We start from the raw sequence: 16,515 nt of genomic DNA, 5'->3' as shown, positions 1-16,515 counted from the left end.
GCTCCCGGCCGGACCTGGTGCGTCGACGCACCGGGTCCGGCCGGGAGCAGCGCCGCGCGCAGCAGCCGGACCTCCGCGGCTCTGGGCCCGGGCCGGACTGCGGCCATGGCCTCGACACCTGTGGAGAGCTTCGTGACCAAGCAGTTGGAACTGCTGGAGCTCGAGAGAGACGCGGAGGTCGAGGAGCGCAGGTACGGCCGCCGACCCGGGCCTCTCGGGGTCGGCCCGGCGGCTCCCCCAGGGCCCCCTCCTCTCCCAGCTGAGACCCCACACATGAAGCCTCCGGGGGCTCGGCCTGACAAGCTTAGGGCCGGGATTTGCCCTCCTGACTGTGAAGGGGGCTTGGCCGCCTCCAGGGATGGAAGCCTCTTCACTCTCCGGGGCGCCCGTTCCGTTTTGGGGACCCCCTTGGAAGGGTCTTCTCCCCCTGAAGTGCCCCTCTGAACTTTGCCGCGGGGGCCCAGCCTGTCTCCCCACTTCCATCCCCATCGTGTTCTCCGCCCTCTTCCCTCCTCTTCCCCCCGTCAGTGCTTGCGCCTGTTCCGTGCCGGGCCTCGAATGGGACGGAGTGGTTGATAATGGGCCCCGGGCGACCGGTGTGAGCAGAAGGGGCCGGCGGGGGCGCGAACGGCCCGCTTCCAGCCTGACAGGTGCTGAGCTGTGTGTGCAGGCCGAATGCAGTGGAGGGGGTGAGGGAAGGACCGCCGACTCTGCGAAGCCTTAGCGGCGGATGGCTTCCTGGAGGCGGTGGTGCCTGAGCACAGCTTACAGAAGAATAGGGGTTAAAGAGTTTGTGGGGGAGGAGTTTCCTGGAGGAGATGTGGGAAAGCAGCGCACCCCTGCAGCCAGGACTGGAGCCCTGAAAACGTCGGGCTTTTACCCCTAAGGCTGAAACTGAGAGCTGACATTTATTGAGGCGTGTAAAAGCACTCCACAGGCATCAGTCGCTGTAAACCCCGCATCAACTCTGGGAAATTGGTTACTACGGTAACCGATTCTCATCTTGGGTCTAAGGAGGCTGGAATGGAGAAGTTAAGTCGCTTGCCCCAGGTAACACAGGGTGAGCCAGGATTTGAGGTCACGCGGGCTGATGTTTGTACTCAACTACTGTGCTGCCTAAGTGGAGAGGATTTGATTTAGAAGTTTTTGATTATGATGATTGAGAGTGGGGACTCCTGTTGTCCTCAGTGGAATCCGGGCTCCATCATTTATGGCTGGGTGACTTTGCAGCCTTAGTCATCTTGTCTGTAAAATGAGATCATCCTTACAGCAAACCAGTGAGGTGGGGATGCAGTGATCTAAAAGTCAAGGGCTCAGCACCGACGGGAGTACAGAGTAAGCACCCGTGGAAAGATGCACAGGGGTCCAATTGAAAAGGACCTGGGGAAGAAGCTTGTATTATAGTTTTATGTGTGTGTGTGTGTGTGTGTGTGTGTGTGTGTGAGTGTGACAAGCTGCACGTGGGATCTTAATTCCCCAACTGGGGGTTGAACCTCTGCCTCCTGAATTGGAAGCACAGTCTTCACTGCTGAATGGCCAGAGGAGTCCCTCTTATTTTATATTCTTGGGCAGAGGATGGCCCTTGGCAGTGAGGGTGCAGGAGTGGATTCTGGGTACAAATGGGGGTGCCTGGTGGGACAGTGACTCACAGGGCCCAGGAGAGAAGGCAAAGGTGAGTGGGGGCACCGCGAGGAGGGCATGGGCGGCTGTAGGAGGAACAGGTTTGAGAGGAGCAGGTTTGGAGTTTCCTGTGCATAGACTTGGGAGAAGGCATCCCACTCCAGTACTCTTGCCTGGAAAATCCCATGGACGGAGGAGCCTGGTGGGCTGCAGTCCATGGGGTCGCTAAGAGTCAGACACGACTGAACGACTTCACTTTCACTTTTCACTTTCCTGCATTGGAGAAGGAAATGGCAACCCACTCCAGTGTTCTTGCCTGGAGAATCCCATGGATGGGGGAGCCTGGTGGGCTGCCGTCTGTGGGGTCGCACAGAGTCGGACACGACTGAAGTGACACAGCAGCAGCAGCAGCAGCAGTGCATAGACTTCCTCTGTTCCTCCTGCACGTTTGGAAGTAAAAACTGGTAAAATACAAATACTGAAGTCTCAACATTGGGTGTTTCCCAGATCCTGGCAGGAAAATGTCTCTCTGAAGGAACTCCAGAGCCGAGGCGTCTGTTTGCTGAAGCTGCAGGTATCCAGCCAGCGGACCGGGCTGTACGGACGGCTGCTCATTACCCTCGAGCCCAGGAGATGCGTGTCTGCAGCTGTGCTTCCTAGTAACAGCTTTACTTCCGGTGTGTACCTTGTTGACAAGGGTGTGTGTTGAATATTGCAGTCTTCAGATGTGGGTTGTAAAGATCTAGTCACATAGGACCAGCTAGGGAATAAAGCATTGCAGTGGAGAACTCTCCAGCAGTTATGAGGCTTTCTGGTGGTTTAGATCGGCACTGTCCAGACCAGCAGACACCAGCTGAACAGCTGAAATATGGCTGGTGATTCCTGCCCATGTAAAATGCACAAGAGATTTTGAAGATTTAGTGCTGTAAAAAAAAGAGAGTGATTTCTATGACTACCAATCGTGTTTGGAAATGAAAATATTTTTCACATATCGGATTAAGTAAGCTACTGTTAAAATTGCCTGTTTCTTTTTGGTTGTTAATGTGGCTTCCCAGGTGACTCCGTGGTAAAGAACCAGCCTGCCAATGCAGGAGGCATGGGTTCGATCCCTAGGTTGGGAAGATTCCCTGGAGAAGAAAATGGCAGCCCACTCTAGTATTCTTTTCTGAGAAATCCCATGAACAGAGGAGCCTGGCAGGCTACAGTCCATGGTGTCACAAAGAGTTGGACATGACTTAGCACACGCACACAACAACACACAAACGTAGCCGTGAGAAGATGTAAGGTTACACGTGACTCTCGCTTCTTGTTTTTTTTTCCCGTAATATCACAGTATATGTATTTCTTTGTTTAAATTTTATTTTTAATTGCAGGGTAATCACTTTCTAATGTTGCGTTGCTTCTGCCATGCATCAGCATGGATCAGCCGTAGGTAGACATACGTCCCCTCCCTCCTGAACCTCCCGCCGCCTCCCCTCCCCGTAGCCCCGGACCAGACGGCTCGTTGTCCATAGCTGTGTAGTCCCAGACCTTCCTTGTACTAAGGATACTTTGGCTAAACTTGTGGCAGCTGTGTTGGAAAGAAGGGGCAGTTTGAAGAAGCTTCTTAACCTCACACCTGGGACTCTCGTTTTCAATCAGACCTGGAAACGGAGACGGCAGCACTGCCAAGCACTGCACTTTCTCTGGAAAAGTCTCTCGGCCCTGATTTGGTGATGACAGGGTTTGTTGGTTTCATATTTTGACTTTCTGGCCTCTTGCCCCCCGCTTGTTGGAATCCTGGCTGCATTTGGAGACAGATGGGAGGAGGGGAAGCTGATGGTCAGGGTCAGATCTTACACAGTATGTTGCTGAGGGGCCAGGAGTCAAGTCATCTGTCCTCTAAAGACAGTTGAGCTTTCGGCCTTACCATCAGGATTAAGTGGGCAGGACCGAATGTCCCTGCTGGGCGTTTGTAAACTCTGCAAACCAAAGGGAAAATGTATTATGTTCAGTTAAGAAGTGCTGTGGAGGGCAGGACCTTCGAGGTTGATGAGTAACTGATACACAGAAAGTTGGAGGAGGGTGGTCCTTTAGGTGGAAAAGCACAGATCTGAAATCTGATGTGTTGCTACAGCTCCCGATCAGACATAGGTCAGGTTGGATGTTAGGTTTCCATCTTCTGCGGAGCAGTTTTAAGGCTCTGTAGCTTAGAGATGTGAACTCTGCAATGTGGGGCCCACCAGGGCGGCTGGTGGGGAAGGCGCAGTGGGGTTGGAGCCCCAGCACTCAGCCCACGGAGACTCCCCCACCCCATGCACAGAACCAGACCTTGCGCCCAGGCAGGGGACTGCTGCCACCTCCTCTGTCTTTAGAAGTGGGGAGGGAGACAGGACAGATTCAAGGTACAGATGAAACCCGTTTCCTAGAAGGAAAATAGGTCTGGACTGAAATCACGCCTGGTACCTGGTTGATGTGTGGTGTGGACTCTGACTCAGGATAAAGGGGGTGTGAGTACGTGGGGGCTCTGGCTGAATCTCCACATGGACTCTGGTTTGGGCAGAACTGTTGGTGTTCACGGGACAGAGTGCTGAGCCTGGCGGGCTTGGGCAGGAAGGGGCGCGTGGGCTGCGGTCACTGGAAGGTGGCCCTGGGCTCAGAGGGGTCGCCTGGGCCCAGCTCCTCTCTGTGTCTTGGCTTCGCCCTCTTCTGGCTTGGCTCCTTCTCAGGCCCCATGGGGTGGCATCTGCAGCCTGTCCGTCTTCTCTGGTTTCTGGTCTAGCGGGGAAGGGTGAGGGCCTCCTTCCAGCTTGCCCGGGCAAAAGTCTCAGGCTCCGATTGGCCCCAGGCTTATCCCCAAGGGGCATGTGAAGCCCTGATTCGCTTGAGTATGGGTCGAGTGCCCCGTGCCCCTCAGACTCGCCTGGTGGAGGCTGAGTCACCAGAGCTGTCATAGGGGCGGGAGGCCCAGCTGAGTGGACAGCACCCCCTTCCCTCCTTCAGCAGTGTTCCCTTTCCACCTCGAGTGCTCTCCCCCAGGTGAGCTCCTGTGGCCACTGCTCAGGGCCTGCCCTGCTTACCTGTCTCCCCGCAGAGCGGCCCGTCCCACATGCCCTGCAGTGACCCCGTGCTCACTCTGCCCGTCTTCTCACTGAAGCCCTTGGCGCCGACCCCGCCAGGTGGTTCTGTTTGCTTCCCTCCTCCCAAAGTGAGGGCAGGGACTGTGATTTATTCCTGATACAGACCAGCGCCCAGAACAGTGCCAGGCGCAGAGGAAGACTTTAAATATCTTACTGACTGTCATGTTTGTGTTAAACAGTTCATTTCGTGCAAGTGAATTTAATTATGTTATGTGAGTTAGAAGTATTTTTTTTTTGCTGCTACCAACTTCATTTCTAATGAAAGTAACAGTTACAGTAGTTGAAATGTGCTGGCGTTTGTTGAATGAAGTAATTCTTGTTTAACTTTGTTCAGCGTTTACGTAACCGGTCTTTGCTCCTGCAGGTGACATCGTGGGTCTGTATGACGAAAGCGGTCAGCTGGCCACTGGGATCCTGACCCGCATCACCCAGAAAGCGGTCACCGTGGCCTTTGATGAGTCCCACGATTCCCAGCTGAGTTTGGACCAAGAGCATTCCTACAGATTGTTGAAGCTTGCCAACGACGTGACTTACAAGCGACTGAAAAAGTAAGCATACGTAACTGGAAATCACACGTACTGCTGCTGCTGCTAAGTCGCTTCAGTCGTGTCTGACTCTGTGCGACCCCATAGACGGCAGCACACCAGGCTCCCCCGCGCCTGGGATTCTCCAGGCAGGAATACTGGAGTGGGTTGCCATTGCCTTCTCCGGAAATCACACGTAACATTTTCCCTAAACATATCTCATTCCTGCTGGAGAAGATGGCAAGCACCTGGGGTCTGGGGTTGGTTGCATGCCCCTTGAGGGAGATGGCGGGCTTCCCTGGTGGCTCAGATGGTAAAGAATCTGCCTGCAGTGTAGGAGGCCTGGGTTCGATCCCTGAGTTGGGAAGATCCCCTGGAGGAGGAAATGGCAACTCACTCCAGTATTTTTGCCTGGAGAATGAATCTCCATGGACAGAGGAGCCTGGTGGGCTCCAGTCCATGTGGTCATAATGAGCTGGACATGACTGAGCAGCTGAGCACACAGCACTGTGGGAGATGGTGGGCAGTGGCGGCGGTGTTGCGGGGGCCCCAGGCGCCGTGTTAGTCCTGTTTGTCTCTAAGCTCCTCATTTTCCCCGTCCCTTGGCAGAGCTCTGATTTCCCTAAAGAAGCATCACGCTGGCCCTGCGTCCTCACTCATAGAGGTCCTCTTCGGCGCATCGGACCCCAGTCCTCCCAGCGAGATGCGTAAGAGCTCTTGATTTTCCTTTCCTGATTGAAGTCACTATGGGTACTGTCGTGACCGGTGTGACCGTGACCAGTGCGATCTTGGACGATTTTAACAAGAGTTTGCAAATGCTCGGGGAGAAGTCTAATTTAGTGTCTTTTTATAAATTTCTTTGTGTCACTTTCTTGAACAAGTCAGTTGCCTGCACACAGTGTCAAAGAAGTGGCTCATTCTGTTGTTTTTTTAAATAATGCTGTTTCTAATGTATCTGAGTATTTCATTTTGAAGGGGGAGGATATTTCTTCTGTGTCAGCGACCTGAGAGAACAGAGGATGGCTGATCATATTGGGTTGGCCCAAAGATTCGTTTGGGTTTTTCCATAAGGTGTTACTCATTGACTATGCTAAAGCCTTTGGCTATGTGGATCACAACAAGCTGTGTAATAAAAATTCCCACTCTTAAAGAGATGGGAATACCAGACTACCTTACCTGCCCCCTGAGAAACCTGTATGCAGGACAAGAAGCCATAGTTAGAACTGGACATAGAGCAATGGACTGGTTCAAATTTGGAAAAGGAGTACATCAAGGCTGTATATTGTCACCTTGCTTATTTGACTTATGCACAGTACATCATGTGAAATGCTGGACTAGGTGAATCACAAGCTAAAATCAAGACTGCTGGGAGAAATATCAAGAACCTCAGATATGCAGATGATACCACTTTAACGGCAAAAAAGTAAAGAGGAACTATAGTACTTCTTGATGAAGGTGAAAGAGGAGAGTGAAAAAGCTGGTTTAAAATTGAGCATTCAAAAAATGAAGATCATGTCATCCAGTCCCATCACTTCATGGCAAATAGATGGGGAAACAATGGAAACAGTGACAGACTTTTTTTGGCGGGGGCTCCAAAATCACTGCAGATGGTGACTGCAGCCACAAAATTTTAAAAGACTCTTGCTCCTTGGACGAAAAGCTATGTCACACCTAGACAGTGTTTTATAAAGCAGAGACATCACGCTGCCAACAAGGGTCCATCTAGTCAAACCTGTGGTTTTCCAGTAGTCACATGTGGATGTGAGAGCTGGACCACAAAGAAGACTGAGTGTCAAAGAGCTGATGCTTTCAAGCTGTGGTGTGGAGGAGAGCCCTGAGAGCCCCTGGACTGCAAGGAGGTCAACCAGTCAGTCCTAAAGGAAGTCAGCTGTGAATATTCACTGGAAGCGCTGATGCTGAGGCTGAAGCTCCAGTACTTTGGCCACCTGATGCAAAGGCCCGACTCATTGGAAAAGACCGTGATGCTTGGAAAAATTGAGGGCAAAATGAGAACGGGGCAACAGAGGATAGGATGGTTGGATGGCATCATCGACTCAATGGACATGAGTTTGAGGAAACTCAGGAGATCGTGGAGCACAGAGGGGCCTGGTGTGCTGCAGTCCATGGTGTTGTAAGGAGTCGGACACAACTTAGCAAGCGAACAACAGCGACAGCAACATACAGTGTTATGGAAAACGTAACATCCACAGTCTCTACCGAGGCGTCCACTACAGAGATGCCACGCTGACGCCATGGGCGCAGGGTGCTACCCCGACAGACTGGACTGAAACACGCTTGCATCGGAGCCTCTGAGCCAGAGCGCCTGCATGTGCCTGCTCCCCTGGATGCCGGCTACGACCCGGGCACCTCTGTTCCCTGAGACAGCAGCGATGGTGCTAGTTTCCACCACACCTGTAGGGTGTGAACAAACCTTTTGGCCAACCCAGTGCTTTATGCCTGATGGCAGTTTTTTATGGTTTGAAGAATCTCAGTCCTCAATACATCTGATTATTTTTTCTGTGTCTTTCAAATTGAGGACAGCTTATATCTGATTGTAAGTGTGACATGTGTTAGTCACAGAACATTTGGAAATAAAGTAGCGTATAAACAAGAGGGGGGAAATCACCAAAACACGTGTCACATAGAGTAGCCTCACTGACGGGCGTGTGTATTCAGATAGCTGTTTTTCCACATCCATGTAGATAGGGTGTTTCTTTCACTTAGACACACACACACACACACCCCCCACACACACCCACTGTTCTCACGCTGGTCTGTGCACTCTCTCATCCCCTTCAGTGTCTGGGAAAACCTCATTTTGAGAGGGGTTTGTTACCTCGTCAAGCAGCTGCCCTTCACTGAACAGTTCTCCAGATGTTGGACTTGCGGTTTATGCAACATCTCTTCAGGGGTTCTAATGCAAGGGCCACCCCACGCCCTCCTCCTGTCACACTTGGGCTGATACCCTGGCAGTGTTGTCTGTAAGCTCAGGGCTGCTTCCTATGAGGTTGGCCAAAAAAGTTGTTCAGGTTTTTCTGTAACATCTTATGAACTTTTTGGCCAGCCCAATACTTTCTCAAATTCTGAAAGCACATTTAAATGAGATTTTGTTTCTGGGCTTCCCTGGTGGCTCAGTGGTGAAGAATCTGCCTGCCAGTGCAGGAGATCTGGGTTCGATCCCTGGGTTGGGAAGGTCCCCTGGAGAAGGGAATGGCAACCCACTCCAGTATTGTTGCCTGGAGAATTCCATGGACAGAAGAGCATGGAGGGCTACAGTCCATGGGGTCGTAAAAGAGTGGGACACGACTTAGCAAGCAAACAACAAGAGCCATACATACACAATTAGAGCCTGTCAGTTTTCTCAAAGAAGATTTTATTTCTGCCGGTCAGGTAATGAGAGGCTGCTCTGAGCTGGGAAGGAAGTGAGCACTGTCCTTGCTGTGTTTACAGCTGCACGCCTGCCCTGGTTGTACCCGGCGTCCAGGGGAGCAGGGGCGCGGCGTGGCGGGCCAGGACGCACGCAGGAGCTCTGGCTGCCAGGTTCCCATGCTGCCTGCAAGTGTTTCAGGCTTGCCCATCAGCCCCCTGTGCCCGCGCGGTCAGCCAGCACCGTCATCTCCGCAGTGGGCAGTGTGGGCTGGAGGCTGTGGACTCGGGGCTGGACACAGCGGCACTGGCTCTGAGCACAGAGCTTACGAAGCAGGTTGTCGGTCTCGCTTATGGAAGATTCAGATTAGAAATACCATCCTGGATCTGCTAGTGATTCTTTTTCATTGTTTGCTTTTGTTTTATGGGCGCCTAAAAAGGAGCACTAGGGTGGGAACAGATATGTTCTAAGAGACATTTACTTCCCAGGAATCTGTTTTTCTGGAGCGTGAGTTGGCCGCCTTTGTCAGTAAAGGGACAGGTGGTGAACACTGCAGGCTGTGCGTGCCGGAGCAGCGGCGGGCGGCCGGGGACGGTCCCCCAGGAGCCTGCACACAGGCCTGTGGATTCCTGTCCAGGGGAAGACTTCTGAAAACCACGCAGGTTGACTTTGTGTTGCCTGCTGACCCAGGGGAGGACCAGCTCTCTCCCTGTCACACGACATCCTGTATTTCCATCAGGGTGGGGTTGAGGGAACGGCACTGGGTCACGGGGGGCCGGAGCCTCACTGTCGCTTGTCCCGCAGCCCCGCTGACCTTCTGCAACCCCGCCCTGGACGCCTCCCAGCAGGAAGCGGTCCTGTTCGCGCTGTCCCAGAAGGAACTCGCCATTATCCACGGGCCCCCGGGCACTGGGAAGACCACCACCGTGGTGGAGATCATCCTTCAAGCTGTGAAACGGGGCTCAAAGGTGGGCGTGGGCACCGCGTCCCCACAGACACCTGTCACTCGGGTCTGCCGCGCTCGCAGGCCCCTGAAGGGCCCCAGCCAGGTTCCAGGACTCGGGTAGGAACGTTCCCAGGTGTTTACTGACTGACCGCTAGGCTGTGCCCCTGTTGGTGTCTGACAGCGCTGGGGGTGTGGGCTTGTCCTCGGGGCTGTGGGTCTGGACTGGGGAGGCCTGGGGCACTGTCCGCCGGGCCACAGTCCAGGAGCCACCCGCTCAGCACCCGTGCTGTGTGCTCAGGCCCCTGCTGGGCATGCAGGTGACCCGGCCCGTCTGTGACCTTCAGGAGAAGGCCCTGCGGCCAGTCACGGGAGACAGACCTTTTTTGGTTAATTCAAGAGTCCCGTTAGTTGTGCAGATGGCAGGTTCCCGGTTCCTGAGATGTGGGATGCGATGGTGTGTGTTACCTTGCACTTAGGTTGTTAACGGTTGAGAGAGGCTCTTTTACCCTCAACACGAGTTATCATGGATTCTGAGCACGTGAAGCGCTTGCTACCTTGCTGGGTCATAAATATTGGATAAGGATAAGAACTGGAGCAGTAACAGTCAAGATCTGTAGGTCGATGTTCCCTGGGTCCTTCTTATGAACCAGGCACCCGTCTAAGCCTTTGCAGCGTTTGCTCCTTCAGTCCTCAGAGAGACGGGTGTCCTGGCCCTGACTGACCATCCCAGGACACTTTGAGGCCTTTCCTTCTGGTTGCCGGTCAGCTTCTCTGGTCTTCGGTAGCCCCGTAGGTTCTTTCGACCTCAGGTCTAGAACCCAGATGTCGTGTCCGTGTGTGGTGGCATGTCCGTCAGGTCATCTGCACCAGTCCTCACAGCCGGATGTTTGCCCCATAACGTCACCAGCTGTACACGCTCCACCCTTCTCTCTTTAACCTTAGGACTTCCCACTTGTTGTAATGTAAACTTAGGTGATTTCATTTAGAAAGAAACCCCCAAGCCGAGCTCGAGCTGTGCCCCCCAGGTTCTGTGCTGTGCACCCTCTAACGTCGCTGTGGACAACTTGGTGGAGCGGCTGGCCCAGTGGAAGCAGAGGATTCTCCGCCTCGGCCACCCAGCCCGCCTCCTGGACTCCATCCAGCAGCACTCGCTGGACGCGGTCTTAGCGCGCAGCGACAGCGCCCGGATCGTGGCCGACATCAGGAGGGACATCGACCAGGCCTGGGTGAGTAGCTCTTGGCTGTGTCTGCTCCTCGTGTGGCTCTCTGATCTGCGGTCTTTGCCAGGAGTGAGTGGCATCCTCCTGGGTTTCTCTGGCCTTCGCTGAGTCACAGACCAGCCTGAAACATTGGGCCTGCCCGTATCTGCTGCAGGCCTGTGCTCAGCACCAAATGGGGACTCACTGTCTTCAGGGTGGTTTCATGAAGAGGCGAGCAGTTGTTGTGCAGGAAACATTGCTCTAAGGGCTCCTTGTGTCTGGCATGTTGGCTGGATAATAATGGCAAGGAAAAAAAAAAAAGCAAGCCCAAAGTAAAACTCAGAAAATATGCATCCTCCCTAATTTTTCAGTCCATTAATATAAAACACACTGTAGGGGCTTCCCGGCTGGTGTGGTGGTTAGGAACCCACCTGCCAGAGCAGGGGTCCGGGAAGGCCCCACGTGCTGCGGAGCGACAAGCCCGTGTGCACCGCAGCTGTTGACCATGTGTGCTCGAGCCCGGAGCTGAGCTCTTGAGCTCCCCAGCAGGAGAAGCCACCACGATGAAAAGCCCACGCACAGCAACGAAGACCCAGCTTAGCCAGAAAGAAAAAGCAAAAAAGTGGAATGTAATCCTTGTGAGAAAGAACTTGGTAGCTGATAGGTCAGTGGGAAGTGGAGTTTCTAGAACTTTCCAGCTCTTTGGCTCTCTAGTTTACGCGTCCCCCACGCCCCGATCCCCTCGGTCGCACGTCCGCCCTGTGTTTGCTCACCGCCAGCCCACCTCCTTGTGTCCAGGCCTCACAGGGCTGGCGTGGAGACTCGGCCTTCTCCGAGGCCCACAGGGTAGTGGGGACTCCGGGGGCAGACAGGGCACTCGCAGGGTCACTCAGGGTTAAAGACGCTGGAGGACAGCACTGATGTGATCCATGCCACCACGCATGGATGGCTTCATTTTCTTGTTCCTGATTATTTTTTAATTTTTCGGCTGAGCTGCAGGTCATGTGGGATCTTAGTTCCCCAACCAGGGATCAAACCCGTGCCCCCTGCACTGGGAGCGAGCACAGTCTTACCCACTGGACAGCCGCGGAAGGCCCTCTCGGTCCTTTTTAAATCTGTGCTTTTAGGTTCTCCTCTCTGTAAGGTAGGCGTCCCTCTTGTCACTCCTCCCGAAATCCTTTCCAAGTAGAAACCACAAATAAGGAAGGGGTTATGTGTCTTTTGAGTGTGGAAGTAAGTCAAGGTCTAGGTGAACATTTAGGGGCTGAAGCAAATATTTTCCTCTCCTGACGAGTGTGGAAAACTGAGAGGAGCTCCGCCTCCCTCTGTGTAGACCACCGAAACCCAGTCCTGCAGCAGCGGGCGCCGTTTCTTCCCCGGGAGCACTGCTGATGTCTGCAGGGCGGGGCCAGCTCCCCTGGGCTGAGTTTACTGTTCTCTGGGGCCCCACGCTCTCCCCCCGGCCTCTCCCTGCACAGCTGACAGTGGCTTTGAGGGCCCTGAGGCCAGTCAGGACGTCACCTACGTGGATCTGTTGCTCTTTGAAGAAAGACTTTAAAAAAATATATAATGTATTTCTTTGGCTGTGCTGGGTCTTCGTTGAGGCACAGGATCTTTAGTTGTGGCGCGTGGACCCTAGCTCCCTCACCAGGGATCGAACCCAGGCCTGCTGTGCTGGGCACACAGAGCCCTAGCCCCTGGAGCACTAGGCAAGTCCCGAGACTTTGGACTTTTTATCACCTTTGAAGGACCTTAGGGAAGTGCACCAATTGCTGATAAATAAAAGTGCTTTGTGAATTAAAAGGAGCTAAAAAAAGCAAAGTTGAGTCAGAATTACTATCTTTCCTTTTCTTCGTAGGCGAAAAACAGAAAGACCCAGGATAAGAGAGAGAAGAGTAATTTTCGAGATGAAATCAAGCTGCTGAGGAAGGAGCTGAAGGACAGGGAGGAGGCAGCCATGCTGGAGAGCCTGGCGGCGGCCAATGTGGTCCTCGCCACAAACACGGGTGAGGGGCCCTGCGTCCACTGCCCCGCCCGCCTCGGCGCCCCACGGAGGTGGGGAGTGTGCCCGCTTCCTCCGCTTTCTGAGAGCGTTTCATAGAGGTGTCTAAAATCTGGTAGAATGCACCAGTGGAGCCCCCTGGGTCTGGAGTTTTTTTCTCAGGAGGTTTTTAATTGCAAATTCAGTTTCCTTAATTGTCGTAGAATATTCAGGGTGTCTCTTCTCAAAAGAGCTTGTGTCTTTCAAGGAGTTTGTGTGTTTAAGTCTTTCAATTCCCAGGCATAAAATTGTTCATAATAACCCCTTATCATTTAAAAAAATATCTGTAGCATTTGTGACAATGTTACCTCTTTCACTTCTGAGATTGGTAACTTGCATCCTATTTTTTTTCCTCTGATCTTCTGGCAAGAAGGATATTAATTTTAGCGATCTCACAGCGCCAGCTTTTGGTGTCGGCAGCTCTCTCTGTTGTTTTCCTGTTTTCTGTTGCACTGATCTCCGTACTGGTTCATATGATTTCTCTCTGTCTGCTCGCCTGGGTTTAATTTGCTCTTCAGTCTCTCTTTTCTTCACATGGAAGGGGAGGGCTTTGGTTTGTATTGATTTGAGACCGTCATCTCTGTGTTGTAGGCATTTAGTGTTATGAGTGTTTCCCCGTGCACTATTTCCATGGCATCCCGTAACTTCTAACGTGCGTGTTTGCATTTTCATTCATTGTGAAATACCGTCTCATTTCCCTTTTCTTTTTTGACCCACGGTTATTTAGAATTGTGTCATTCTCTTTCCATATATTTGGGGATTTTCCAGATGTCTTCCTGTGGTTGATTTCTCATTTAATTCCATGTGGGCAGACGATATACTGTGTACAACTTGGATCATTTCATCGAGATTTGTTTCATGGTCCAGAACATGGTCTTTGTGAGTGTTCAGTACACATTTGAAAGGAAAGCGTTCCCTGGTTTTGTTGAAGTTTCCTGTCAGCATCCTTACTGACTTCCTGTCTTCTCATCCTGTCACTTGCCGAGAGAGGGGTGTTGAAATCAGCTGTAATCGTACGTCTGTTTCCTCTTGGAGTTCTGTCAGTGTTCACCCCGTGTCCTCCATAGCTCTCTTATTAGGGGTTTGAATGTTATGTTCTCTTTATTAATTAACCAATTTATCATTCTGAAACGACCTTCGTTATCCCTAGTATGTTCTCTTTTTTGAAACATTATTATTTAGTCGTTCAGTTGTGTCCGACTCTTTGCGACCCCATGGACTGTGGCCCGCCAGGCTTCTCTGTCCATGGGATTCTCCAGGCCAGTATACTGGAGCGGGTTGCCATGCCCTCCTCCAGGGGATCTTCCCAACCTAGGGATTGAACTCTTGTCTCTTGTCTCTTCTGCGCTGCAGTGGATCCTTTACCCCTGAGCCCCCTGGGAAGCCTTCTGACATCTGCTTTGGTATAAAAACAGCCAGTCCAGCTGGAGACCACGTTCAGCGGCTTTAGGCCTTTCTGACGTGGCCACTTGATTCTTAAAAGCCAGTGAGTAAGAGAGTGTTCTGGCAAGCTGGGTTACAGTCTTTGGTAACATCACCATGACATGAACCCCCCATCACCTTGGCCGTATTCTGTTGGCTGGAAGCAAGGCCCGGGTCTGACCCACACTTCAGGGAAGGGGCTATGCGGGGTGTGACTGCTAGGAGGCCAGGATTGGGATTGGGTGGGCGGCCCTGAGGGTCTGTCTGCTGCAGCCTCTCAGGAGCAGAGCCCAGCTTCTGATTTACTCTGTAATCCTTGCTTTGTCCGGTTGTCTTTCAGATCAGACAGGACGAAAACAGCATTGCACTAACACCGTCACGCTGTCTATTACACTTCCCCGCGTCGTTGCCTTTCCTGGTGCCTTCTGTTTCTTCTGTAAATTTGCGTTCCTCTCTAGCATCCTTCATGTCACCCTGAAGGACTCTCTTTAGTGTTTCTCGAAGGACAGGTCTCAGCTTTCTTCACCTGGGCGTACCTTTTCTCTCCTCTGTTTTTGAGGGACTGTCCTGTTGGAGACAGAGTTCTCGGCTGACCGAGGTGTACGAACGTGCCGCCCCTACGCTCTGCCTCCGCGGTTTCTCATGAGACGGCGGCGGTGTCAGTCTCTGAGGATCCGCTGTACGTGATGGAGCCCCGCTTTCTCTGTCTTCCGGCAGCTTGACTGACGAGTCTGCCCGTGGCTCCCTCTGGGTAACCACTCGGAGTTTGTTGAGTCCTCTAGGTCTGTGTGCTGTTTTTTCATCAGATTCGCGAAGCTTCCAAATTCCATTATTTTTCCAGTACTCTTTTGGCCCCTTTCTCTCTCCTTTCCTTCTCGGGCTCCTGGGATGTGCTCGCTGGTGCCCTTGATGGTGTCCTGTGGGTCTCCGAGGTGCTGGGCATTGCCCTTCGTTATTTTTTTGTTCTGTTTCTCTGACTGAATAATTCCACTGGCTTGAGTTCAAGTTTGTTGGTTGCTCTGCCTGTTCAAATCTGCTGTTTAGCTCTTCCGGTGAATTTCAGCTATCATAGTTTTCAACTGCAGAGTGTGTTTTTTTTTAATGGCTTAAATCATTTATTTTTTTCTTTTTATTTTATACCAGAGTATAACTGATTTATAATGTTATGAGTTTGGGGCTTTATTTTAAAGGTAATTTCTGTCCCTTTATTGATAGTCTTGGTGGGACATCATTCTCAGACAGCCCTTTATCTCGTTAGACAAGGCTTTCTTCTTCTCTTTGTACACATTTAAAGTAGCTGATGTTAAAGTGTGTGTTTTGCAAGTCCGCCATCTGGGCCTCCTCACGAATGGTTCTGTTGATCGCTTTTCATCCGGGAGTGGCCGTACTTCGTTTCCTTGTCTGTCTTGTAACTTTTTGTTGGAGACTGACCGTTGTAAATGGTACTGTGTGGGATGCTAGAGGTCAGGTCATCTTCCCTTCCCCGGTTTGTTTCTTCTCCTTGTGGTCATTGTCTGTCCAGTGATTTTCCTGAGCGGCTCCTTGTCCTGGGCGCCCCTGCAGCCCTGCTCCCTTAGCTCATGGGCAGGTGATGGTTGGACGGAGGCCCTCCAAGTCCTGGGACCGCTGAACCGCTCTGTGTCCAGGAAGGAGGAACTGGGTGTGATGGTTTTGTGTCCTTGGGCACATGGTGATTTTCGCCCAGCAGTTAATTGTTCCGTGTGTCCAGGAAAGTACCTAAAAAGAGAATTAACTAAGTTCCAAATTCAGAAAATGACACAGAAGTAGTATTTACAATCAAGGCAGCCTTCTTTGGGGTCCCAGTCCCAGAAGGGAGATTGACTTTGGTGAGCGAAGTGTTGGGGTGGCCCATGGCTGGGGCTTACCACTTCACACCTAGACACAGGGGCTGGAGCCCCAAGCCCCGGAACACCCTGCTGCCCCTCATCCCAAGAGGCAAACGCACCGTGCAAGCCTTAACGCGCAGCCAGACTGTGAGCCGGTGGCTTGTTGGGTCTCTTCCGGGGTGACCGCCGCTGTCAGCGCCTCTGTGAAGGCTCACGGCTCCGGTTTCCACCAGGTGCCTCTGCGGATGGCCCGCTAAAGCTGCTGCCCGACAGCCACTTTGACATGGTGGTCATCGACGAGTGTGCCCAGGCCCTGGAAGCCAGCTGCTGGATCCCCCTGCTGAAGGCCCGGAAGTGCATCCTGGCCGGAGACCACAAGCAGCTGCCTCCCACCATCGTCTCCCACAAGTGAGACCCCTCCGCCCCTCAC

At 52.5% G+C, this 16,515-nt stretch overlaps 1 protein-coding gene across 1 annotated transcript in view; it reads left to right on the top strand.

Moving 5' to 3' along the window:
• Positions 1-34: 34 nt before the first annotated feature.
• The window catches only part of IGHMBP2 (immunoglobulin mu binding protein 2), a 24,767-nt gene continuing 8,286 nt past the window's right edge, over positions 35-16,515 (top strand). Inside the window, exons 1-8 of the mRNA XM_010837821.1 lie at positions 35-191; positions 2,128-2,297; positions 5,104-5,287; positions 5,873-5,970; positions 9,435-9,598; positions 10,602-10,802; positions 12,634-12,781; positions 16,319-16,493. Coding sequence (XP_010836123.1) covers positions 106-191; positions 2,128-2,297; positions 5,104-5,287; positions 5,873-5,970; positions 9,435-9,598; positions 10,602-10,802; positions 12,634-12,781; positions 16,319-16,493 — 1,226 coding nt within the window. The 5' untranslated portion in view covers positions 35-105. The remainder of the gene's footprint in view (positions 192-2,127; positions 2,298-5,103; positions 5,288-5,872; positions 5,971-9,434; positions 9,599-10,601; positions 10,803-12,633; positions 12,782-16,318; positions 16,494-16,515) is intronic.

Source organism: Bison bison, unplaced genomic scaffold (assembly GCF_000754665.1).
Source record: "Bison bison bison isolate TAMUID 2011002044 unplaced genomic scaffold, Bison_UMD1.0 scf7180017864080, whole genome shotgun sequence".
Lineage (NCBI taxonomy): Eukaryota > Metazoa > Chordata > Mammalia > Artiodactyla > Bovidae > Bison > Bison bison.
Note: the sequence above shows the minus strand (reverse complement) of the source record. Positions and strands in the feature narration are given on the sequence as shown.